Raw genomic sequence first — 27,393 nt, 5'->3', positions numbered from 1 at the left:
GGCGGGACTTGTTTGTTTCTACTTCCGGTTCACTAGTGACGCTTCCGCTGTGGGCACGGTAGGCTCTGAGGTGGGTGTGGAGATGGAGCCGGCAGCTGCTCGTGGGAGCCCCGCGCGGAAGCGCGTTCGAGCGGAGAGGAAGCGGCGGCAGTCGCCGCGGGCGGGAGACTCCGGCGATGGGGGCGAGGAGGCTCGACGTGCCCGGCACCTGACGATGTTGTCCGGGAAGCCGGAGGTGGAGCGGTGCCTGGAGGAGCTGGTGTTCGGCGGCAGCCAGGAGGCCGAGGAGGAGGAGACGCTGCAGCGGTTGCGGGCCCGGGGCAAGAAGGTGAAGCGGGGGGAGGGGATAAGTAAAGATCGGAAAGACGGGGGTTGGCGGATGTAGAAAGGGCCCCACTGAGGCACCCCTCCCCGTAAGCCTCACTTCTTCCTGCGTCTGGGTGCGCTTTCCCCGCACGGGGAGTGAGCGTGCGGCGCTCCCTGTCCCCAGCACGGGTTCAAATAGCCGTGTAGCTGGTGCGGTAATGCTTAGGCGAGTAAAGTCACCCCCGAACCCTGTGAGCATGTGGCCACTTGGTGCTTTCCTCCCTTACACTGCCATTCGTAGTGGTGTAGTGTCATGCTGCCTCGTCCCGCAAGAGCCATCCACTTCCATGTGCAGTTAGTCATACTGTAGACACAGTTGAGTTTTTGCTGCAGCACAAATCTACACCATTTGTACTGTGTGCTGCAGTCAATGTAGGCAAAGCCTCCCCTTTCAACTGCTCTCTGTTGGGAAGGGGAATAGGCCCCTGACTAAAGTCTTACTTACATTTATATGTCTTATTTATATGGTTAGAGTTATATGTGTAAAATCTTACTTAAATGTATATGTGGCTTATTTTTCTGGGCAGTTTTAAATATGAAGCATAAAACTGCTTTGGGTTGCTTGTAGCAATAGCCACTACATTTGTAGGTAGTGAACTAATGATGTTAAATTTAGATTAATCAGCTAATGGAATAGTTGATGTAATTTGCATCGACTATTCAATTAGTCGAGAAGGGCACTTTCACCTGCTGGCTTTTGCTACATTTTAAATGTGCAAGCACCACAGGGCCAGCGGGGCATGACACATCTGATGGGGAGGTGGGGGAGGAAGCAACTAGTCGAATACATCCCTATACTGAATGTGGGTTCGCAGGCAGAATCAATTTCAGATCTAGTGGGACTTTTGGCATTAAGAGTGAAAGACCTAGGAATACAGCTGGAACTTACTGAAAATCTTGCTTAAAGGTGCATCTTATTACATGTAGACTAGTCTGTCAGTAGCAATAGATAGGTGGCTTTTTTAACAGATGTGTCTTTTTAGTATAAATAAATTGTTCTCTAAACTATGACCTTTCCTGAGAAATAGTGGGTATGGACTATGGGAGGGGAGATAACTGCTTGTCTGATTCTTGTGGTTGGGGTGGGCATTTGGAGGAGGGGAGCATTAGGAACTGCACTCTGTATCCCTCCTGGCTCTACACCCAGCATGCGGAGATGGGAAAAGCAGTGGTTTTACTACGATTCTTTTATTTTTCCCCTATGGAAAAATGTCTTTTAAACTTTCTCTGTTTAAAGTTGTAAATATTAAATTTGTCCAGTGTTTGACCATATGGTATGGGTTTTTTCTTTAAGCTTGATACTGTCACAGGAAATCTTCTAAAAGAGGACATCAGTGACTCAGAAGTGGAGAATGAAGCAAAAGATAATTTTCCTGCATCTAAAAAACCTGCCTGGGTGGATGATGATGATGAAGTTGAGGAAATGTGAGTTAAGCTCATAATGTTATGATGTGACTGGAAATAAGGGGAAATAGAGGTATTGACTTCAAGAATTGGAAGAAATACTGAGTGTGTTGTTCTAAATGGCTGCTTTTTGAAGTCTTCAAGAAAATAAGGATTGCTACTATGCTTTTTGCAGTTTTAGCATTGAGAATATGGCTTTGTTTCCTAGAGTTGACATGACACATCGTTATCGCAAAGGCATGATGAAAAGTGATGCAGAGAAGAAGCTTACCAAAGAAAAACTTCATCAGAGACTTCAAGAACAGTAAGAATTGTTAATGGATTATGTTAGCAAACTTTGCTGTTAATTTTAGTAACATAAGATATGTTATGTTCAAGTAAGATTTGCTCTTTTTTTTTTCTTCTCCTTTTTCACCAAGGGACTTGGGTGAATAACTTAAATTCCTTAAAGCTAGTCTGCTTAACAGCATCGACCATGTTGTGAGGACTTAACAAATAACTTGTATAATGAAAAAAACCCTACATTCTTAGCATGTGATTGTATTGCTTGTCATTGAAGCTTTCAGCTGCTCTGTGGTATGGAGAGGAGACTATTGAAAGCTTTATTGTCATTGGAGCACAGTCTTGTTTCTGTTTCCTTACCATTATATGACATAGGAGAGAAGTTAACATACAAATTAGACTTCATAAAATCCGTTAAGCAACAAAATAAGTAGCTTCATCAATCAAATGCATCCAACCCCGTGGGAGTGAGGCAGGCTGTTGCAGCCCAGGTTGGCTGGAGCAGCCTCCTCACTCCCCTTTTAATTGGTTAACCAGTTAAACATTACATTTAAACAATTAACCATTTAAACAGAATTTTACATATAGCATAATATTTATATGCCCTAATTATTGCATGTGTGTATTTAAGCATCCTTTTTATTAGGGATTTAAAAATGCACCCATGTAACTGCCAAAAATTATAGTGGTTATATGTGCTGTGGGCTCTGCAGAGGTGTGCAAGGAGCTGCTTTAGCCCCTACCAGTTAAACGGAACTGGTAAGCCTTACCTCTTAAGGGCAAAGCTTACCAGTTAACCTTTTACAGCACTATTTCTTATATATGTGAACTTTGCCATCTAGGCATGTATGAGTATAACATTTTATATATGTATGTCATTTAGTTCAGATTTTCTGTGCTGAATCAGTTCATGGAAGCTAGAGTAGAAAAGATCTATTTAAAAACAGCAAAAGAAGTCTGGCTGCTGCATCTGAGTGAGATGGTGTAATTGTTAGGAGGCACTGTTTTAATGTCTACCTATTAGTGAGAGAAAAGTTGCTGAAAAATCAGTTTTTGGCAGTATGATACACAAATCATTAGAAAAGAATGGGGCTATGAAAATTGTCCTTTCTTTTAGATTTCAGAGAGCTATGGGAGGCGTGCCTTTCTGGGCCCAGAAACACAAGAAGAAAGCCAGAAAAAATGCAAATGATGGTAAATATATTTAAATACATTAGAAAGGCATTCGCTTTTCCAACATGATCCTTTATTTTGTGTGACCTTTTAGAAAGTCATTTGTTGCCTGGCACGTTTCCTGCTTTAACTTTTACTGTGTACTGTATTCCTGCTGCTTTATGCCTTCTCTGGCCATGTCTACGCTATGCCGAAGTTCAACTTTGCCACAGTTGATCTTCTGGGGTTCAATTTAGTGGGTCTAGTATAGAACTCAGAGGGTGTCCTGATCAGCTCCAGTATGTCGTCTCCTCTCGAGCAGTAAAGGAAGCTGATCTCCCACTGTGTGGATGTTGCGGAAACACGATTTAAGATCTGTTGACTTCAGGTATGTAATACACAACTCCAGCTGTGTTAATCTTCAGTTGTTCTGCCTCTGTGCTTTAGCTTATTGCTTTGACTCACAGCTGCAGAGAACTCAAAAGATAATAAAGTTTATATGGAGACGCAGCAAGAAATTACACACTTAATGCTCTGTTTTAAATTTGTTTTAACTAGATGATAGTGATGAAGATGATGAGCTGCTTCACAAGACTGGCAATTTTGTGTCTGCGTCAGAGACTTTACCAAGAGGCATTTTACAGGTAAAAATTACACTAACATTTCCTTCAAGGTGTTTAAACCTAGTTACTGTTGATCTGTGTATGTGTATTTCATAACATAAGATGTCATTCTGCTGATTGAGCAACAGAGTTTACCGGTGGTATTGTGGATGACATACTGCAGGGTTCCTAAAACTCTGAAACTTTTCACTCCTTAAAAAAGATAGATGAATCCAGTTAGTCCGGGTTGTAACCTGTCATGTGGTGTTCAAGGCCTTATCCCTCTCAATTCTTACACCTGTACCCTCTGTCTAGTCTTCTGTACTCTTTCCTTTCCTCCCACTACCCTGGAAGACATTGGTATAGGTCTTCATAATATTTTTTCTCCTTTCCTACATGTTTTGAACAGTGAAGTACCCTAAAATCAACAACAATTAATCACCGGCATCTAATTTTTTTTCATATTGAAATAAATGACAGTTAATACCTCAAAGCTGTTGTTTCAAGTTCTCTGGAAGCTCTTCAGTCAGTACTCTTGTTTTACATTTTGAAGGTTTTCTTTGTAATTACAACATCTAGAAAATTGAAATCGAGTCTCTGCAGAACAATTCAGTGATCTTTCTAAAACCTTAACTGGTCCTCTGAGGCCTCCTGTGTGATAGAGAGTGTTTCCCAACAAAGAGTCGAACAAAAGCAATGTAGTCTGCTTCAGGTTATTTATATTGTTCCAGATTAGCAGGCTGCCAATTTCTAAAGTGTAGAAATTGGGTAAACTATTTCCTGTTTTTTTTTTTTTTTTTTTTTTTTTTTAAATAGAAACTGCAATAGCAAAATGCATTAAATATAAGAACTCATCTCTGTCAGGAAGGCTGTTGTTAAATGTAGCACTACAACAACAGTGAAGACTGGCTTTCAAAAGTTAGGGTGGAGGAAAAGCAAAATTAAACTTTAAATGGATGGTCAGCTGAAACCTTATTTACATGTACTCCATAGTGTACTGTGGATGACAAGCTTTAATAAAAATATGAAAATTAACTTCAAATACCTGTAATCTGATGTGTGACTAGGTTTTATTCTGTAGTTATGCAGAATGCTTACTGGGGTGTAAAATCCCTTTTAATTGGTTAACCAATTAAAGGGGGGAGGGAAAGAGAGGAAGAGCAACCCTGTCTTTGGGGTGCCTGGGCCCGCCACAGACAGAGGCTGCACTGGTTGGACTGCAGCAGCATCTGTTTGCGGTGAGCCCTCTGCCATGGGCCTGAGGCTGCTCCAGCCCCCACTGTTTAACCTTAACCAGTAAGCCTCACTAGTTAAGAGTAGGCTTCTGGGTAACCGATTAAACATTCACATCCCTAATGGTTACAAGGTTAGCTCAAGGTCCCTCCTGCACTTCTGTGCTCTACAAATCATTGAAACTGAAATCCCATTAAGCCTTCTTTCCATAAGAAGAGTTGGCAAAGGACATGCAGTTGGAAAAGTAACTGAAGCCTGTGTTTAAACCACATTGGTCTTGTCTTTTCTTTCTTTCTTTTTTTTTTTTTTAAGATGAAAAATTGCTTGCATGCTAATAATGACCGCCTTTCTGATGCTAAACTGACAACAGTGCAGTTCCATCCTTCCGCACAAGTAGTTATGACTGCTGGACTTGATCAGTCTATATCATTGTTCCAGGTGAGCAGCTTATGTTGAATTTATAAAATGTAAAATGAACAATGAGATTGTGAATCACTTTAATGTGCTTCTAAAGTGCTGTCTATATTAAACATAAAATCAGTTTTATTATGCAAAAAATAGCTTTTGATGGGTGACCCCAGCAACAATCCTTTCTCCCATGCATCACCATAGGTATGATGGTTGGCTGAGTTGCTTGAATAGGGTTGGGATAGGATATTCTTGGCTGAGGTCCTCTATCTGGAAACCATTCTCACCTGTGATCTATTGTACTTTGGCCATATCTAAAACATGTAAAAAATTTTTTTAGCAGGCTGCTTAATTTGAGGATTTATTTTGGAATAAATGGTTTCTATTTATTTAAGATGGCACTGGTACAGTACACAGTCGTAATTCTTGTAGTTATATACAGAAAAAATCTGAAAGGCACATTACAAATAAATATAAGAAACAAAACTAACTTTTTTTTTCTGATTTCTTGAAGGTGGATGGTAAAACTAATCCAAAGATACAGAGCATACATCTGGAAAGCTTTCCCGTTTATAAGGCTCATTTCAGTGCTGATGGAGAACAGGTTATAGCTACTAGTACATGTAGTAAACTGTTTTATGTGTATGACATGATGAGTGGAAATATTGTTCCTGTAAAACAAATAAGAGGTGAGGCTTTATTGCAATGTTAGATGCTTTTTAAGGTCTGTAGTTCTAAACCTTTTGAAAGAAAATATAAACTGCTTAATAGCACTGATCAAATTTACTTAAGAACATACAGATAAGTTGTGATACTTGCTAATCTAGTTGGCACATTCAGATAGGTCAGCATTCTCACAAGGCACTCTTTCAATTTTATTTTTAAGCCTGCAGTCATTTGGAGACTCAGTGGGGTAGTTGAGTAAGTCTTAAAAAACAATGAATAGTATAGTAGCACCTTAAAAACCTAACAAAACATGTAGATGATCATGAGCTTTCGTGAGCAAAACCCTCTTCTTCAGGTGACTGGACTATTAAAAGTCCAGATCCAAGAATAAATAAGTGGGGGGGGGGGGGGGGGGGAGGAGACAGTGAATACATTGTTCAACTTGATTGGTTAAGTCATTAGGATACGGAAGGTAGTGTGCGAGCCAGCTGATGTCTCTGTTCATTTCATTCTGATAATTTACAAGTTTAATTCTTAAGTTCCAACCTTTCCCTGTGTATTTGGCTTGTGGAATTGGCCTGAAACAACACCGTTATTTGTTGATCCATTAATGAGTGCCTGGACAGATTAAAGTGTTCTCTAACAGATTTTTGTGTTGCTTATTTGGATTTGTGTCCATTAATTCTTTCCTGTAGAGACTGTCTAGTTTAGCCAATGTACATGGCAGTGGGGCATTGCTGGCATTTGATGGCATAGATCACATTAGTGGATGTGCAGTTAAATGAGCCCCTGATGTTGTGGCTGATGTGGTTGTAATCACTTGTGTAGTTGTATGGGCAGAGTTAGCACCGGGGCTGATTGTAGAGGTGGGTTCCTGGATGATTATGATGGAGGTAGGTTGTGTGGTTACTGGAAATAATTGCTTTGAGGTTAGGGGCTTATCTGTAGGCAAGGATTGGCCTCCCCCCCCCCCCCCCCCAAAGGCCTGTGAGAGTGAGGGGTCATTTTCCAGGATAGGTTGTAGATTGTTGATAATGCATTGGAGGGGTTTAAGTTGTGGGGCTGTAGGTGATGACAAATGGAATTCTGTAGAAAGGCCAAAAAGAGAGAACAGGATTCTTGGATATTTATTCTTGGGTCTGGACTTTTAATACTCCAGTCATTTGAAGAAGAGGGTTTTGCCCATGAAAACTCATGATACCATTTACATGTTTTGTTTGTCTTTAAGGTGCTACTAGTCTATTTGTTGTTTGTCATTTAGAGAGTATTTTGTTAATCCTTCTATTCTCTCAACCAGTCTGAACTCCTAAAAGATTAGCAATTTATTAGCTCTGTCATGCTTAGGCCAGATACAATATGATATTTGACACATTTGTCATCCATTTGTCTCTGCTCAGGTGGTGAGGAAGGTATGGTCTTAGGGGATGGTTGACAGTGTTTGCTGCTTGGTACTAAGCAGTCAAAATAACTGTCTGTTTTTCTCTCCCCTCACACCTTGATGAAATCTATGATAAAAAGCTGTTACACTCATTGGGGTAAACTAAAATTCTGATGGGGTTTTTTGTACTCTTTTTTTTCTTTGAGGAATGCAAGAGAAATTTATCAGAAAGTTTGAAGTCTCTCCAGATGGCTCATTCCTGCTGCTTACTGGGACTTCGGGTTATCTTCATTTGTTAACAATGAAGGTAGCTGTCTTGTTTGATATTTATAAGGGTTGTCAACCCCTGGGAGTTCGCTGTCATGGAATCAAGGAGTTGATTATTCAGTTCATATGGCTATGTGGGAATGGTGGGCTGAGGGAGAATTTGCCCACTATGGAAAAATCTAAAACATCTCTAAATCTTTGGAAACAGTTTACTCTTTCATCTGCTTAATGTGAATATACATATGTACTTGAAGGGGCTTTTCCATGCCACAGAATAAATAAGGTGTTACCACCTTTTTCATATGATGACATAGCTGTTGCTTTAAAAAAATGGGGTTCTATGTTGCAGAGGTTGGGTTTGTTTTCTCTTAAAGAAGTTTTGTTCGTGGTTGGCAATGGAAATGGATAAATTGGGACAGTCATGACAGTTATGAAATTTTTCAACTCTGTTTGAAGTCTCATCCGTCTGGTAGCGATAGACCAGAAATTCCTTAGTGGGGGGGAAAAAAGTATTCACATCAAAAACCACTACTCTGCACTTCATTTGGCTGAGATGTAGTATAGTTCAGTCTCTTACTTGCTTAAAGTGAGCAGGTAAGTCCAACTGAACTACACTGTCCATTGCAGTAACCTGGACTGTATGAGGCACGTTTAGGAAGGCTATGGATAAATTTACGCTGCTTCCTTGCTCTGTAGATTTCTAGAAGTTCTCATTCTCAGGCCAGTTCTTGCATTCATTAAAAACACCAATGCTCTCTTTTTGGGGGGAAGCGCAAACAAACCTGCCACTTAAACGTATTGTTGCCTATGTCAGAAAAATTGGTGTGTGGATAAGCTATTTCAGTAGCTTGTGGATTTTAATGTACACTTGAACCTCCTTAATGAGGGTGTCTGTTTGGACTCTCACATGGCTGGAGCACCAGTGCCAGCTTCTCGCTGCAGGTTGGGGAGCCCCAGGCCTCCTAAGCTGGATCCAGGCAAGCCGCAGGTTGGATCTAGCCTACGGGCTCTGCCTGGCAGGGGGAGGCAGAGCCTCTCATGCCCAAACGCTTTGTCTTCTCCCCGCCCCCCTTCCCCTCCCCACGCTTTTCCTTCCTCCCAAAGCCTGCACCCCCTGCACCCTCCGGGTATGTCTACACTGCATTCCTCTTTCGAGAGAGGAATGCAGATGCAGCTGAGCGATATTGCAAATGAAGTGCGGATTTGAATTTCCCATGCTTCATTTGCATAATCGCATCCGGGTGCTATTTCAAAATACCCTATTTCGGAAAAAAAACTCAGTCTAGAAGCAGTTATTTCGAAAGAAAACGCTTCTTTCGAAATTACCCTTAAACCTCATTTTATAAGAAGTAAGGATAATTTCGGAAGAAGGGTTTTCTTTCAAAATAACTGCGTCTAGACTGCGTTTCTTTTTTCGAAATAGCGCCTGGACACAATTATGCAGATGAAGCATGGGAAATTCAAATCCACGTTTCCTTTGCAATTTCGCTCAGCTGCATCTGTGTTCCTCTCGAAAGAGGTATGCAGTGCAGACATACCCTCCCTCCCAGACCCCTGGTCCCACTCCTGCATCACCACCTCCAATAATAGTTTAAATACAGTGTGTTAAGGATTTCTTGTGACATGTTATACATGTACAGTGCTCTATGATGGTTTGTACATACGTAAGCTTTAGTAATAGACTTTGTTTATCCTTAATTATGGCAACGACCATGTTCCCAAAATTCATGTTCCCAATAAGCCAGCATTGCCTATTTCCCAAGGTTGCCGGATTAAATAGGTTCAAGTATATTAGTGATATGTTCATAATTGTCCTGCCACATTTTCACTTCACTAAATGAAAATTATTCTTTGTAGGAAACTACATATTAAACTACAAACTTCATTGTATTTGGAGCCAGCAAAAATACATAGAGATGAAATATACCATAAAAAATGAGGGTGACAAAAATGATTAGGCTGTGCATAGGGTTTTAATGCTTAATGTATTCATGTTTTAAGAAATATTAATACTTTTTTATGACATCTCAAAAATGAAGAGATTGTCCTTTTCCTTTTTTTATAGATGTCCTTCCTGTTCTTGAATATCTGACAGTTCCTTCTCAAGAGTGATTACTTTGCCCTTTTGTGGGAGCAGGTTTTAAGAGAGATAGCAGAGAACAGTTGTCTTGGTTGAACTTATCTAAAGCATTTAAAGTTACCCATTTCAAAGGGGAATGCTAATGGATTTGGAAACTACCTTTTTAAAATCAATTCATATATTGCCTTCAAGGAAAAAATGACAGACATTTGCCGCAAAGAAAATCTAGAGTTCTTAGAGACAATAGCATAAAATCAGCTACTCTCGTTAACATTCCCTATGTCCCTGGTCTGCAAGTGTATTTGTGCAATGGGATCCATGTGCCTGTGAAGAACAGGATTGGAGCCTTATTTTGTAGTCCTGCTACATTCCGATTCCTGAAGTCCTACTAGGTGCAGCAGGAATCAGATTTTCCTTGGTTATGCTTATTTTCATGATCAAATAGTAGGGTGGCAAATCAGGCAATGAAAAGGACATTTTTTGATTTCCAGAAATAACAAAGATCTGATTTCTTTTGATCTTCTGAATACTTGTCTTAGTGAAGAATACTCTTTGTTCTCCTAGACAAAGGAGCTGATTGGCAGTATGAAAATAAATGGAAATGCTGTTGCATCAGCATTCTCTCCAGATAGCAACAAAATTTACACAAATTCTGGTAAGTAATTTTGTTTTCTTAACATTCATTTCAGATTTAATCCTGTTTAAAACAAAAGTTTATGGGTTTTTTTGGAAGTTGGTTAGGCTGTTAAAGAATGACATTTGAAAAGGATACCCTTACACTTAAGACTCCATGTGCTTCCCTCAAATATGTATGTAAACCCTAATTTGCCTACATCTGCCACTACTGCCCAAACAGGATTAAGGGGAAAATAGGAAGAAGGGAAATGAAAGGAAATTTAACATACCAGTGTCCTGCTTAATTGTCATGCACTGCTTTATAGTTTAGTGAAAATAAGGTTGTTTTTGTCATCCTATTGAAGTTGCTTTTTAAAAATTTCATGAAAGCTGTATGCTTGCATCACACCCTGTAATATTTAATGGAAATGCTTTACTGTCCTAAATTGACAAATTTGATAATGCAGTTTTCACCGCCATGAAAATTCTTTGCTATTCCTATGGTGAAAGTTATGGCACACACGAGGGAAAGAAATAGTCCCCGAATATTACACTTGTTTCTATTGAAATTTATAATACTCAACAATGGTTTCAATGTTTACTCTTTTTGAAAGCCTCTAACAAGAAGATGGCATATTCAGCATTCTCCTCTCTTGCTTTGAATCATACAGCTGCTCATTATTGCTAGTTAAGGATTTTTATCTTCCCTCTTATCTGCTGTCTGGTCTGCCTTTTTTGTAGAAAAAATTGTCACTAGACATGAAAGGCCATGTTAGGTTAAGTTAGTTTTACATGTAAATCCTTTATCTTTAATCCAAGAATGTGCAAACGATTGATTTTTCAAGCATGAAATTTGAAGTCAACCCCATTTTATTTTTTTTTCAAGGAATGTTACATTTCAGTTAATCAGCTGATTGAGTATTTGATGGAATTAACTCTGCTATTCAATAAGTCAATAAGAGAGGGTGGAGTGCTCACTATCTAGGCTGCAGCGAGAGCTCTTACTACATTTTAAAAGGCAGAGGCGCAGCAATCAAGACCTAGCATGAGCAGGGACTACTTGAGTCCCCACTCGCCCCAGGATCCCTGCTACGCGTCAGCCTGCCCTCTCCCCCTGTGGAGACTGTGCTGGTGGGAACCAGCTTTTAAGTCAACTCCAGCTGTTGTCCCCTGCCCCATTCTCCTTGCTGCCTTTGATACAGAGGCATCAATGTGGGAGAGGGAGTGACTAGTCGAGTAGTGACTTGACTACCCGATAAGCCTAGGTTTATTGGGTAGTTGACTAGTTGCTTACATCCCTAATGTTTATTACAAGGCTTTCCCTTCTGTTCTATAATCTCCACATTTGTCAGATACCTGGACATATTATCAGATTTCTATAAAGTAGATCTTAAGTAAATTTTGATTGTGCCAAATTTTTCATAGTTATTTAATTACTAGATTTTATACATTAACAGTTACTTCTCCTTGGCTCATACTTAGATGAGGGTGAAGTTTTCATTTGGGACGTGAAAAGTCGGCGCTGTATAAACAGGTTCACTGATGAAGGCTGCTTGCGTGGAACATGTCTTGCTGTATCAAAAAATGGGCAGTATGTGGCATGTGGGTAAGTGATACTAAAACAAACATTTTTAAAGTGATCAGTAAAGGAATAGGAGATGAAAATAAATTTAGGCTATGTCGGCACTTCAGACCTTACAGCAGCACAGCTTTACTTTTGCACTCTAAGGCCTGCCATGTAGCTGCTTTATGCTGGTGGAAGAGAGCTCTGTTGCTGGGTAAATTAAACCACCCCAAAACAAGCGGTGATACCTGTCAGCAGGAGAGCGTCTCCCACTGCCGAAGCATTGTCCACATTCATTCTTCTGTTGGTGAAACTTTTTGTTGGTCAGGGGTGTTTGGCCCTTTTGTTGGTCAGATGTGTGGAAAAAACAATGTAGACATAACGGCTACGTCTACACTGGCCGCTTTTCCGGAAGGGGCATGTTAATTTCTGCTATCGTAATAGGGAAATCCGCGGGGGATTTAAATATCCCCCGCGGCATTTAAATAAAAATGTCCGCCGCTTTTTTCCGGCTTTTAGAAAAGCCGGAAAAGAGCTTCTACACTGGCCCCGATCCTCCGGAAAAAGGGCCCTTTTCCGGAGGATCTTATTCCTACTTCGAAGTAGGAATAAGATCCTCCGGAAAAGGGCGCTTTTTCCGGAGGATCGGGGCCAGTGTAGAAGCTCTTTTCCGGCTTTTCTAAAAGCCGGAAAAAAGCGGCGGACATTTTTATTTAAATGCCGCGGGGGATATTTAAATCCCCCGCGGATTTCCCTATTACGATAGCAGAAATTAACATGCCCCTTCCGGAAAAGCGGCCAGTGTAGACGTAGCCAGTCTGAGTTTACTAGGTGGAGAGATGCATGAACATAAAGTTCTGCTGTGTTCATAAGGGTCCATAAAATACTGTAATCTCACCAAATCTGCGTTTTCATTAGAGATATTTAAAATGTGTTTGTCAACGTGTAACTGCTGAAAATTTCTGATGCACTGTAATAGTAATCAGCCCTGTTCTTGCCAGATTGTGTGAGCTTGCAGTCAGGCAGATCCTGACGTTGCGCCTCAGCCTGACATTTTTTTTTCTTTATATCAGTAAAGTTTATCTACAACTTTAACTCAGACACCTCATATCAAGCCGCTTAATACAAGAGCTTATATCTCAGGCTCTCTTTTTACTGCAAATGCTAGTAACATTTGACTTTCCTGAATATTTTTACAAGTGCAGACATTGTTAAACTAGTTTAACTACAGAGCTGTTAAACAAGATTCCTGACCACTTCATAGTAACAAATATCAGTTCAAGGATTTTTCTCCTCAGCCTTCCCATGCTCTCTCTTCTCTACTAGTTTAATTCTCTGTTTGTCATCTTTTTAAAATATGGCAATGATTTGTAAGGAGACAAATTCATTTGAAAACTGCATTGATAAAAATGGAAGGTTTTTTTTAAGATAAATACAGTTGGAAAAATGGGTTTGCTTACTTTGTGCATTTGTTGGCTCTTGTGCAGTCATTTTCAGTGCATCCTTAGTCAATCTATCCTTGTTTTTAAAAACATCCTTAGGTAAAAGGAGCAGAAAAACATTTTTGCAGGATTTTGAAGGACTTAATATTTAGAGTCTGATGCATGAAACGGGAATCTTTCTGAAATAGTGATTTCATGGTTCATATTATCCTTTGTATAAAAAACAAACTTAATATATGGCACTAACACTCCACCTCTAGTAGGATATAATTCTTCTCCTACAACTCTTTTTAAACCAGTTTATACTTCAGAAGGAATTGCCCGTTGATATTATTTGATCTTGGTTTGATTCATTTTGAAGAGAATCACTAGCTTGCTGATAATCTTATTGCTATACATGTAGGTTAAATAAGGTGTCTTTCCATTAAGAGGAAATGAGTAGATGGATTTCAGTAGATGGAATACTAGTAACTGTTTTCTGTTATGTATAGAACTCTTTTGTGGGCCAGACCTGAATAGTCACAGAATTGCATGGTTCAAAGAAAATCTAGATAAGTTAATGGAGGATGGGCCTATCATTGGCTATTAGCTAATATGGGCAGGGAAGGTGTGTGTTTGCTGGTAGCTAAGAATGAGCAGTAGGATGGATTACTTGATTACCTGTTCTGGTTATTGTCTTTAAAGCACCTGGCATTGATTTTTCCAGCTTTGAAAAATAGGATACTGTGTTAGATGGATCTTTGATCTGACCAAGTGTGGCCATTCATATTTAAAGTACATATTACTTCTCCAGATGTAATCTAAATCTGAGCTTACAAACATGCATCTGATGAAGTGGGTCTTTGCCCACGAAAGCTTATACTCCAATAAATCTGTTTGTCTAGAAGGTGCCACTAGACTTCTCGTTGTTTATACATAAATTAATAACTAGAAAATAATTTTTAATTTGTCAGTTGGTAGCCTGCTCCAGATGAAACTTTCTAAACCAAATAAGTGTCTAGAATTATGACCTGTAAAGTGAGTAACCATGTGGAAACTAGTAGTTCTTTACTTGTGTATAACTTTTAGAACCTTGAATTCAGATTACTTCATCTTTACTGCTTTTACCTCTAGGGCTAGTCTCTCTCTCTCTCTCTCTCTCTCTCTCTGTCTCTCTCTCAGACAAATGCAGACACCCGAAATTGCAAATGAAGCAGGGATTTAAATGATTTTTTTAATAGACTGGCAATTATTTTCCTCTCTCTAGCTCCAGTTCAGGAGTTGTCAATGTGTATACCCATGATGTTTGCCTCAGAGAAAACAATCCTAAACCAGTTAAAGCCATAATGAACCTGGTTACAGCTGCGACATCTTTGTCCTTCAACCCTACCACGGAAATTTTGGCAGTTGCCTCCAATGCAGCAGATGATGCTGTCAAACTGGTAAGTCAAGCTTTTATTCTTTTCACTAAATGGTTACTATGATGCAAATGCCTAAACTGAACCTCATAATGAGACAAGGAAGTGGTTTTATTGTTAATAGGTAAATATCTGTGCCAGCCATATTCTGCTGTCTAATACTACATTTATGGAACAGATACCCTAAATTTTTTTGTTGTAATACTTAGGTACCCTTACCCCAGTTACCTTTGCGCTGTGCAAATATGTGACTAAAGATAGTTTTCTTCTCTAGCTCTTTGAAGGTTTTGGTTCCCTTATCCTCTGTAGCCAGAGATAGAGCTGTCCATTGATAAACTAGATTAAATATATGATTTCTCCACACTTGGAAAAAATATGTAACTAAATTAAGTAGTATCCAGTGATTACATGGAAAATACAGTAACACTCCCCTACATATAGTTCTTGTAATTACTCACCAGCTGGGAAGGTTGAACTGAATTCTTAAGAACTTATCTCTGTGTTACTTGGGAGCTCCAATAAGGATGTTAAGCAAAACTCAGCTACCTTCCTTTCTCTATGCTGCTGTCTGTTTTCAGTAAATAGGATGGTACTAATATTTGTTTTCTTACCTGTAGTTGTTTTCTTACCTGTAATAGTTTAAGAGGCTATTGAAATTAGTGTATACTAAAATAGAGAAAGAGTAGTCTGGTCTTTTGGTTTTGATTCTGCCTGTCAAAGATGCTCCATAGTGTATCTGATGCAAGACTACGTGAATGTATTCATTAGACTAGACTAGCAACGTGGTAGCAGTCAACTCACATTAATGCTTAATGGTGCTAAACCTGTGAAATCTAACGAAAGAAACCAGACATTTGAATGCTTGACTGGAAGAAAATTAGAGGTTAGCTGACTTAAAACTGTTCTGTTATCACAGGACGGAGTTATGAAAAATAAACCCAAGATAATTGTAGGCAGTACATGAATTTAAAACATACTGCTGGTTTTTTAATCCAAGTATCTTTCAATGTTTGCAGTGAAAATACTGTAGAAGTATTGGTCTGTTAAAACTATGAAGAAGTGTATTAAGGATAAGGGGCACCCAAAACCTCTCTGAATCTGTTTCAAATGCAGAAAGGATGTTTCAAATGCAGGACAAGATACCTTCAGTTAGCGCCTGAATCCAAGCTGTCTTAGGATTCGTTCTAGTTTAGATGATGATTTTATCCTCAAAACAAGGAGAAGTTTCTGGAGTCAAGACAACTTGAAAACCAAAACAAAAGTATGAATTCAGAATTGGTGGAGTAAAAAGTGTGAAAAGATATTCAGAACTTGAATCTAATGGTGTATGAATTCTACTTTGTTTAGTATGGTAGGCCTTGAAGATGGAAAGATATAGAAAATAAGGAGACAGTATATTATTTCCTATCTCTTTATAAAAATCTCTTACAGGTTTTGGCTAAGGTTAATTCCTGAGTCTCCTTGCTTTGAGGCTTCCCTGCAGCATGCCTATCCTTATTATGGAACCAGACCAACTTTCATAACCATAGAGAAGTTGCCCTTTCTGTTTATGTAGTCTGTTGCAAGTGCTGGTGGATGACCAGATTTGCTTCACTGATGTGTTTGACTAGTCAGGAAGGGTACATGGGCGGGGTGTGGTTGTGTGGTTTGGTGTGTTTTATAAAGAACACAGGACTTTTCAGAGAGGTTCAGCCAGGGACTTTTTTCCCTGACTGGCAGATTCAGGAGTGCTAAAACAATTTGTACAGCCATTGAACCAAACTGTAAACCCTGTATGTTATGGAAACCTCTTTGAGCCATGTGATCCAGCACCTATTGGCAAACTGGCAATGTTGAAATTCCACTAGCAATGGCAATTCTGAGGGACCCAATCTCCATCCTTTCAACGCTTGACTCATTAAGCTGCACGCTGGCCATTTTCACAGCACTAAGTAAAGATTCAACTTCCAGTTTAGCAGCTACAGAAAGACAGTTGAATGTGCTTTTGGTAGCTTGAAGGGGCAATGGCACTTACTCACTCACAAGAGTGGGATATTTTCTTAGAGATCCATTGTTCATAGATGCTTGATGTGTCCTTCATAATATCTGTGAAGCAGAGCGGGAGAGAGAAAGCTGCTGCTTCACAGATAACCATCCTAGGAAGTCTCCTGTAGACCAGGGTACAAAATATATCAGAAGGGCAAAATACATATTGTGCTGGTCAGGGAGTGTGAAAGAAAGTGACCAGGATAGTGATAGTGACTGGGAAATGTTAAGGGAGATTAGAGAGGCTGTAAAAATAAACTCAGTAATAATGGAGGATTTTAACTATAACCCCCTATTGACTGGGTACACATCACCTCAAGAATGGATGCAGTGATAGTTTAACACCTTAAAATGACTGCTGCTTGGAGCAGCTGATTCTGGAAACCTATAAGAGAGACCATTCTTAATTTAGTTCTAAGTGGAGTGCGGGATCTGGTGCAAAAGGTGAATCTAGCTGGACTACTTAGAAATAGCAACCATAATATAATTAAATTTAAGATTCCTATGGCTAGAAACACCACAGCAGCCCAATGCTATGGCATTTAATTTCAGAAAGGGGGACTACACAAAAATGAGGCAGCTAGTTAAAAAGAAATTAAAAGGTACAATGGCAAAAGTAAAATGCCTGAAAGATGCATGGAAATGTTTCAAAGACACCATATTAGAGGCTCAACTTAAATGTATATCCCAAATTAAAAAACACATTAGAACCAAAAAATGCCACTGTGGTTAAACAATCAAGTAAAAAGCAGTGAAAGATAGCAGCATCATTTAAAAAGTAGACGCTAAATCCTAGTGAGGAAACCAGAAAGGAGCCAAGTAACATCAGAAGCAGGACGCCTGCTAAACAACCAGTGGGGCCACTGGATGATCAAGACAATCATTATGGAGAAACTAAATAAATATCTGCACCTGTCTGGATGGCTGAGGATGTGAGGAAGATTCCCAAACCTGAGCCATTCTTTAGGTGACAAATCTGAGGAATTGTTCCAGATTGAGGTGTCATTAGTGGAGGTTTTGGAACAAATTGATTAAAATAAACAGTAACCAGTCCCCAGAATGAGATGGCAGCAGGGAATAGGGGAGGCTGCTGTGAGGCAGCTTCTGTCTGTAGTGGGCCAAGGCTCACCATGGGCAGAGGCTGCTGCCACCAAACAGTCCCTGTTGGCAGTGGCCAGGGAGGTGGCCAGTCCATGCTGCCCAAATGGGTTATTGCACTCAGTATGTGTCGCGACTAAGTGGTCCCAGCTTGCGTTGGTCCGGGATGCTGCGCCTCTGCATTTTAAATGTAGTAAGAGTCTGGCTGCTCTTACTACAATTAAAATGCAGAGCCGCAGCATCGATGGCCCTGGAGCCAACACAAGCTGGGACTGCTCAAGCCAGCACCTGGAAATACTTCTGCTGTGGCTCTGATAAGCGGTCCTTATCGACTAATCGTGTAGTCAATACAAGTTGTATCGACCACATGATTAGCCAGATAAGCACAATTTAACATCCTTATGCAACACTACCGCGCTACTAACTGTGGTTTGTAACCCATCCTTTAAATCATTGTCTGTACAAATGATTGGTGCGCCAAGGACTCTAGAGGTGATCCAGTCTATTACAGACTGGTAAGTCTAACTTTAGTACTGGGCAAATAGATTGAAAAGTACAGTAAAGAGTAGAATTGTCAGAAACCTAGATGAACATTATTTGTTGGAAAGAAAGTCAACATGGTTTCGGTAAAGGGAAATCATGTCTCACTAATCTTCAAGAATTCTTTGGAGGCGTCAACAAGCAGGTGGACAAGGGGGATCCGGTATTGGGATGTAAGCGAGAAGTTGACAAGCTTAGACTTATCAGATAATCAGATAATTGAGTCGAGTGCTTGCTTCCCCTCACCTGCTTTGCTGCTTCTGGGAAGGAAACCTGAACTGGTTCCCCCAGCACTGTCTCCATGGTACTGCCTCCCTCTCCGCTGCGTCGATCAGAGGAAGCAGTGGGGAGAGCTGGGGGTAGGGGAGTCTGCCAGGAAGCAACCTCTACCTGCAGTGGGCCTAGGCTCACCCAGCTCATGCCGGCCTGGAACCTCTGCTTCTCTGCATTTCAAATGTAGCAAGAGCTTCCTAGCTCTGTAGGACTTACCTCGGCTGTGCCTCTGCAGATTAAATGTAGTAGGAGCTGGTCTACCTGCGCATCTGACTCCTACTACATTTAAACTTCACATGTTTGACTGATCATGTAGTCAGCTACCTGCCTCTGACATCCTTAATCCAGTGGATATAGCCAGGTTCTGCAACCTACAGCTCTAGAGCCATATATGGCTTTTTTGTCTATCCCAAAATATACAATTTTTTAAAATGAAAAGTTAAATTCAAAATTTTAAAAATGCATAATTAAACATGTCAAGATCGCCCTTTTTTGTCTTTCACCTTTTAACTGTTCATTTTAACAACCATCCATCTTCTCCACTCATTGAGGGTTGTGCATATTCTCTTTTATTTGATTGGTCTAGAAATCTTTCCATCATCAATGTGATGGTGAACTCTGTTGCCCCAAGTAGTAAAAATGGCAAAGAGAAAGAGAGTACTCAAATTTTCAAAAGGAGCAGACAGACTTTGTGGATAGGCCTGGATCTCCACACTGTCCCCAATGAAAATCAAATTTAGAATGGTATTTCATGACACAACAATGCAGCATTTGTTACAAAATACTCTGAGGGAGGTGTGCAAAAGAAAGCCTGCAAGGAGCTATTGGGTAAAATAGTCTGCTGGCATGGTCAAAAAAGATGGGAGCTTAAACTCAGCAAGTTTTGTAGGCTCTTACAGCATTATTTGAGAAGGGAAGCCTTTCACTGATGGGGATTACATGAAGAGATGCAGGCTAAGGTCATGATCTATGTGACGAGTTTCACAAAGACAAAATTTTACAGAAAATTCAAGACATGCCATTCTCAGCAAAAACAGTTGATGACAGAGCTGTGAAAATGGCCCATCAAATCGACAAGGAACGAATGCAAACTTTGAGTACAGCTACTTACTTTTTGTTTGCTTTGGACAAGACAACCAATATATGTGATGTTAATCAATTGTCTATTCTGGGACTTTCTGTTTGTGGAAATGCTGTGCATGAAGAAATGACTGAGATTACCAATGAAAAATAAAACAAGGAGCAGAGACATTCTTAAAACGGTGATGAACATCGTAAACAAGAAAGAAATACAGTTGGATAATCTTGCGTCTGCGTGTACAGACGGTGCACCTTTTATGGTCTGCGAATACAGAACAGCTGAACTGCCCTCTTCTGAACTTTCATTGAATAATGCATCAGGAGGCACTTAGTTCCACAAGATTGTGCACAAAACTCGGAAATGTAATGGGACTCATAGTTTGTTTGCATTGTCAATTGGATTCTTGCCTGAGCCCTTAATCACCATCAATTTCGGTCACTGATCAAGGAAGTAGATTCAGAATACCCCGATCTACTAATGCCACAGTAGTGTTCACTGGTTATCTCTTGGCAGAGTTTTGTCTCGTTTTGCCCCCTGCGTTAACAAGATTAAGTAATTTTTGGATAGGAAGGGTGTTAAACATCCTGAGCTTTCAGACTGTGACTGGTTGATCAAGTTTTACTATCTTGTCTACATTACTGGTCATCTGAATGAGTTGAACCTTAAGCTACGAGGGCAAGAAAATACAATCCTGACTCTGCAGCAGGAAGTGTATGAATATGAGTCAAAATTGACTGTTTTCATCGAAGATACTGAGGACAGGCAGACTAGCACATTGCAAAAGATTATGAATGTTTTGTGATGTGTATCAGAGAGAGAATTAACAGCCTTTATTTGCAGGACCTTGCTGGATATGTTTCGGAGCTCCTCGTCGCATCCAAGTCTTGTTTTGTTTACTTTTTTGCAAATGCGGTGTTCTGTTTATGTTTACGGTTCATCCACATGAAGTATCTGTTGAGCTGGATTTGTCAGTCATTCCAGGCATTTATCAGCAATTTGAAAGTGGAAATAGCAGATTTCAAAGGAGTTGGATATCTTGGTGGAAAAATTCATCAAGCTAAATTCTGATTTAGAGTGCCTTGCTCGACAACATGCAGAATTGGCAAAACTGTACAAATGGACTGACATGAAGAAATTGGAGCACAATGATGATCTGATTTTGCATGGTGTTGTATAAGACAAGAAGTTCTTTCCAAGTTTGCAGAATGTCACCTCTTGGCCTTACTTTCAATGTTTGGCTCCACGTATATATGAATTTTATATATGAATTTACATATCTCTCATTTGAATCACATCAGAGGTAACTTGCACTCAAGACTGACTGAAAACAGCCTGAATGCATGCATGAAGCTGAATTTGACCAGTTATGATGTAAACATCAAAGAAATGTGTGGAAAAAATGCAGCAGCAGAAGTCTCATTAAACAGAGTCATTGAGTACTATGTTTAATTTATGCTATTAATCATCATGTCAATTATCAGTAATACAGTTGTATAGTTTTAGTCATGCTAATGGGCATTTTTAATATTGGCTCTTTGTTGACTGCTTGTTCTGATTTTTTTTTTATATAGTTTGGCTCTTTGGTTTGAGAAGGTTGCCAACCCTGGGATGTAGTATACTTAGATTTCCAGAAAGCTTTTGACAAGGTTTCTCACCAAAGGCTCTCGTCCATTGACAGCTTACTTTGCTTAAGAGGGAAGAGCCTCTCATAGATTGGTAACTGGTTTAAAATATGGGAAACAAAGCGTAGGAATAAATGGTCAGTCTTCAGAATGGAGAGAGGTAACTTGTGGTATCCCTCAGGAGTCCGTATCGGTACCAGTCCTATTCAACATATTCATAAATGATCTGGAAAAAGGGGAAAACAGTTGGCAAAATTTGAAGATGAGACAAAACTGTTCAAGATAATTAAGTCCAAACCAGACGGTGAAGAGCTTCAAAAGGATCTCACTAAACTAGGTGACTGGATAATGATATGGCAGATGAATTTTAATGTTGATAAATGCAAAGCAATGACTATTGGAAAACATCTCATCTATACGTATAAAATGAGATCTTGGAGTCATTGCAGATAGTTCTCTAAAAACATCAACTCAATGTGCAGTGGCAATCAAAAAAGCAAACAATGTTGGAAATCATTAAGAAAAAGGTAGAGAAAAGACAGAATATTTTAATGCCTCTATATAAATACATGGTATGCCCACATTTTGAATACTGCATGCAGATGTGGTCACCTCATCTCATAAAAGATCTTGGTATTGGAAAAAGTTTAGAAAAGAGGCAATGAAAATGATTAAGCGAATAAATAGCTGCCCTGTGAGGATAGATTAATAAGATTGGCACTCTTCTGCTTAGAAAAGAGGAGATTAATGGGGAATATGATAGAAGTCTATAAAATCATGGCTGGTGTGGAGAAAGTAAAATAAGGAAAAGTCATTTGCTTGCTCCCATAACACAAGAACTAAAGGGTCACCAAATGAAATGAATGGGTAGCAGGTTTAAAACAAACAAAAGGAAGTATTTCTTCACACAATGCACAGTGGATCTGTGGAACTCCTTGCCAGGTCTTTAACTGGGTTCTAAAAAGGGCTGAATTAATTCATGGAGGCGTAGTCCTTCAATGCCTAATAACTAGGATGGTCAGGAATGCTGTCCTTTGTCTCTGTTTGTCAGAGGCTGAGAATGGATGACAGTAGAGGGATCACTTGATGATTACCTGTTCTGTTCATTCCATCTGAGGTACCTGGGATTGGCCACTGTTGGAAGACACATTACTGGGCCAGATGGATCTTTGGTCTGACTCCGTATAGTTCTTGTCACTTAACCTTCAAAACATCAACTCTGCGTTTCTTCCAACGTGCACACGCTGCAAATATAGTTTTAATAATAATAAAAGCATAGTTTCTCTACAGACTGATGGCACTTCCTCAATAATACTTCTGATCTTACACATGGAACTGGATTTTTTTCAGACCTGTTAGTTGCATACTTTCAGTATATAATGTTACTGGACAGTTAAAGTTTATGTTGCTTTCATTTTAACAGTGCTAAGGTTTCAATGTTCTTGTTAATCAACTTTATTCAAAGAAATATATTGACATAACTGTTTAAAACCCTACTTTTGAATCAATTAGATATTGATGCTTTATTGTACCTTAAATGTTACATCGTTTGAGTTGGTGAATAATTGTTCAGGTTAATAGGAACAAACTCTACAATCTTCTCCAAAATATTGTTTGTCTAACATGGAACAAAAGTTCCTTCTTGAAAAGGCCTTCAGTTAGTGAAAACCCTAGAAATCTGTAGTAAAAATTGATTTTCCCACTGAGCTATTTCCAGACAACTCTGAAATTCTCCAAGGTACAAAATAATGGATAGCTTCCCCCCCCCCCCATCCCCCCCCCAAAAAAAAAGCCAAGGCCTGGCTGGCTAGTGTCAAGAAAATGACCATTCATAAGGCCCTGGTTTTCTTAGTTGTCTGAATTCCATAAAAGGATTTCTGATAGAGAATACAGCTTTCTTTGAATCTGAGTTGAACACATTGTCATAACTTACGCATGCATCCCGAAAGGAAATACTTCATGCCTAGTACCAATATGTTGTGCACAACTGAAAAATACAGAGTTATGAGAACTCTGAAGCCTGATGTGATGCTAGGTATAATTTTAGAGTAATCATCCCAAAATAAACTCCATGTGCTGAAAAGAATGCCCTCGATATTTAATATTGATATTAAAATGAAATGTTCTCTGACAATAGTGGTTTGAAATGGGTATATTGAGATGCTATTGAAAATAGTTTTATAAGTTTTGAAACTCCAAATTGTGGAAACTTACAGTATTTTACCCTGTTGTAACTGTTAATTGTATACTTTTCTTAATAGGTACATATTCCTTCATTTACTGTATTCTCAAACTTCCCAGTGTTCAGAAAGAAGCTAATTTATCTTGCTCAGTCTATGGACTTCTCTCCCAGAAGTGGATTTTTTTCAATAGGAAACAACAAAGGCAAGGCTTTGTTGTATAGGTATGTATTAAATTAGCCTCCTTAAGCTTTTTTGTTTGAGACCTTTTACTGTATTTAAGGAGTGGAGTAGTTGACTGCAGAGACTTGTTTGGTAATTGGATAGTCTTTAGTTCCCTAGGGCACTAGCTCAATTCTGACATTCAAGTTAATTAACTTTTATTCAGCGTGTGGAATACATGCAATGTATCTTATGTTTTGTCAACCACTGTACGTTCTGAAGAGCAAATTTTGTGGTCGGTTCAATAGACTATGCCATGGGTTTTAGTCCACATATTACTGAAATGTCCGTACCAAAAAGCCACCATCATAGTTTTTTCAGTGGAGGCCAGGGATTGAACACTACACAAATTGAAATGCCCTAACGGTTATCTGAGGCATATCTCTGAAGCTTTGAGGTGTTCAGAGATGCCGGAGCAAACCACCAGTACTACTGAACATTATTAATGGGTACTTCGTTTCTACTGTGGGTCAATATCATTGCAGAAAGCAATCTACATTTTAGGTGCAGATTCACTCCTTGTAGGAAATTTTCCTTTAACACCACCTCAGCTTGAAGGAACTAACACACAATGTTTGTCTCCTGTGCTGATACTTAAATCCTATAAATTGTCCTGTTTATTGCATGAGTGTGTAGCTTCGTATTAGAAGATGAGTATGTGGGATTTTGTTGCAGAATGGTTATTCACAAGCTTCACCAAATCACAGGAAATGAGGACATTTTATTTTATTCTGATAATACTCAAAAGCTTCACTTAAAACTTGAAGCCCTTTTGTGTAAGGGACTGTACAAATAAGTACTTCAGTGGGACTCCAAATAGCAGAGATTGAGCATGTTGATCCGACATGAGGAAAGTTCACGATTGACGTTTTGTGAAGGGTATTAGATTGTTTTGTAAGGGGGAGAAGATAAATATCCGTAACAATCTTAGGCTCAGAGTTAAGTCAGTTGGTGTCATGAATGTGGATGGTAGTTCACTAACTAGAGATTTAAAAATCTCATAATTAGACTTGACACAGGTAAACAAGCCTTGGGTGGGTTGGAGTTATGAGAAATAAGGCTTACAACAGACTGCAAAAAAAGTTCGTGTGCATCTTTATATTAAAATGTTAATATGAATATAATGCACTTGGGGACAACAAACTGATACTTCTGTCCTGAGTGGCTAACATTTGAAGAATATATTGTGTAAGGATTCCTGAAAGCCAGCTAAGATATGATGCAACTATATACTGTAGAGGAACATGTTAGTGAAATTATAGAATAGATATACTAATTATACTATTTTCAGATCTAGTAATAACAAATGTTGTCTGCATCTTACAATAACACTTGTAAGGTTGTTTAATTTAAGTGATTTACTTTGTTTTAGGTTGAAACATTATTCGGATTTCTAAAGAGACTGTGTGAGGAAAGCTACTTTGGATCACAAAATGTAAGTAATTTTGAGTCAGCAGTCAGTAGCATAATTCTGGAGAAATATGTTTCAATCTTGCTCCTCTTCCCTTGATTAAACTTCACTTTGGTGTGTTGGGGAACAATTTGGGAGGCATCTCATGTTTCCTGCATTCTTAAATGTATGTCCTTGAGGGCAGGATTTTGTTGCCAAGCAGGCATCTTTATAAGTTTCTCCATCCAACTTTTGGCAAAGAACTTTGGCTTTTCAATTTCTGCTGCTTTGCTAATGAATTGCTAATCAACATGCTATCCTAGCAGTCGTTATTTTCTTGTGCCACCTTTCTTACAAATAAAATTCTGCTCTAATATAAATATTCTAGGCTCAATCTTAACAAACAGTAAGTTTAAACTGCAGACTTCAGTGTTTAAATCTGTTTATAATTGGCATATACAGATTTAGCTTGATTTGATAATTAACTGATCTAGTTGTGTCCAAAAAAGGTTTAGTTTACACAGTCTGTGGTATTTTTACCATTCAACCTGCTTATCTAATAAAAGATATACAGTAAAATCTCCTCATTTTGTTACACATCATTGGGTGATTTCCACTAGTAACCCAATACTGTTGATAATGAACCCAAATGCAATGCCTAGAACAGTGCAAACTGGGAGTGAACTATTTGTAAACTTCAACAAATATTCACTTATCTGTGGTGTCTAATGTCTTGCAGATGCTAATGTATTCCTCTGTACTGCTCTCTCCCCAGATCCTGTAATCTTCAGTTGCAAGTATGCAGATTAAAAAAAAACTGCTGACTTTAAAAATATTTTTGTATTTTTATGAAAGTTGTAAGTTCCAATGTCCAATAAAAACACCAAATAACATTTTTCCTGATACATCTTTCAACTTTATCCCCAAAAGGTGTTCTTGGAAGCAAGTTAAGTAATATTTGAATGGCTGGTATGCTAATCTCACTGTATGATCTGTCCCTCTTCAGCAAACACTTAATTCTTTGAATTATTTTAGGAGCGTCAAGTGTTGGAGTGACAGAAATGAGCTAAACACATTGAATTTTAACCAGTTTAGTACAGTAAACATTTATATTTTCCATACCGTTGGAGTTAAGTTGGTTTTACGGTTCTAAAAATACATCTGTTTTATAAGAAACTAATTGTACATCTGAATATTATCTATTAATTTTTTAAAAAATTCGTGGCAGAAACCACCAGCTAATCATAAGCTATTTTACGTTTAAGATTAAGTGGCATTTCAGGATACTTATCAGTTAGTTGACTCATAACCTTTTTAACTATGAAACTCTTCAGGCATTACTCAATCAGCAGGGGTATTTTTATAGATGCTGGAAGTTTCATCACTGGGTCCCAAATACGCAGCATCTCTGTTTCATCCCTTACTTGGTCTGAACTGGTTTCCTAGTATAGAATCAAAGACTTAAGGACAAAGGTGAATAGAAATCAGTTACTGCGTAATTGTAGTGATGTATAGAACTAAATATTAGCAAATTGTTTTTAGTGGTGCAAAATGGTCTGTAAAATACTGTCCACAAAAGGAAAAATTAATGTATCTAACCTGTTTTGAGATTGTGCACATTAGAGATCAAGGACTCTTGTTACCTAAATAAAGTAATCAGTTAGCTATAGAATACCTCTGCTTACCAAAGTACAGGCAGTCCCCGGGTTACGTACAAGATAGGGACTGTAGGTTTGTTCTTAAGTTGAATCTGTATGTAAGTCGGAACTGGCGTCCAGATTCAGCCGCTGCTGAAACTGACCAGCGGCTGACTACAGGAAGCCCGAGGCAGAGTTGCTCTGCCCCGGGCTTCCTGGAATCAGCCACTGATCAGTTTCAACAGGCTGAATCTGGATGCCAGTTCCGACTTACATACAGATTCAACTTAAGAACCCCAGGCGTCCCCAAGTCAGCTGCTGCTGAAACTGATCAGCGGCTGATTCCAGGAAGCGCTACTGGAGCAAGCCAGCAGCACCCAAGCTGCTCTGCCCCAGGCGTCCTGATTCAGCCGCTGCTGAAACTGACCAGCAGCGGCTGACTCAGGACGCCTGGGGCAGAGCAGCTGGG

At 39.2% G+C, this 27,393-nt stretch overlaps 1 protein-coding gene across 1 annotated transcript; it reads left to right on the top strand.

Annotated features, from left to right (window-relative positions):
• Nucleotides 1-16: 16 nt before the first annotated feature.
• Nucleotides 17-26,183, top strand: UTP18 (UTP18 small subunit processome component). The gene is made up of 14 exons (XM_075903805.2): nt 17-328; nt 1,661-1,791; nt 1,979-2,074; nt 3,170-3,246; nt 3,763-3,848; nt 5,352-5,477; nt 5,962-6,136; nt 7,698-7,798; nt 10,403-10,493; nt 11,936-12,059; nt 14,706-14,880; nt 23,757-23,899; nt 25,270-25,332; nt 26,063-26,183. Exons 1-13 carry the CDS (start codon nt 83-85, stop codon nt 25,292-25,294), a joined length of 1,596 nt encoding a protein of 531 aa, XP_075759920.2. The 5' UTR covers nt 17-82; the 3' UTR covers nt 25,295-25,332; nt 26,063-26,183.
• The last annotated feature ends 1,210 nt before the right edge of the window (nt 26,184-27,393 follow it).

Source organism: Pelodiscus sinensis, chromosome 20 (genome assembly GCF_052426305.1).
Source record: "Pelodiscus sinensis isolate ZL-2025 chromosome 20, ASM5242630v1, whole genome shotgun sequence".
Classification (NCBI taxonomy): domain Eukaryota; kingdom Metazoa; phylum Chordata; order Testudines; family Trionychidae; genus Pelodiscus; species Pelodiscus sinensis.
Note: the sequence above shows the minus strand (reverse complement) of the source record. Positions and strands in the feature narration are given on the sequence as shown.

Bases quoted from the DNA above. Each gene is read 5' to 3' on its own strand.
- UTP18 (XM_075903805.2), top strand. From the start codon at position 83: ATGGAGCCGGCAGCTGCTCGTGGGAGCCCCGCGCGGAAGCGCGTTCGA. The intron at 6,137-7,697 runs GTGAGGCTTTAT...TTTTTCTTTGAG, and splicing joins TCCTGTAAAACAAATAAGAG to GAATGCAAGAGAAATTTATC. The intron at 12,060-14,705 runs GTAAGTGATACT...TCCTCTCTCTAG, and splicing joins GGGCAGTATGTGGCATGTGG to CTCCAGTTCAGGAGTTGTCA.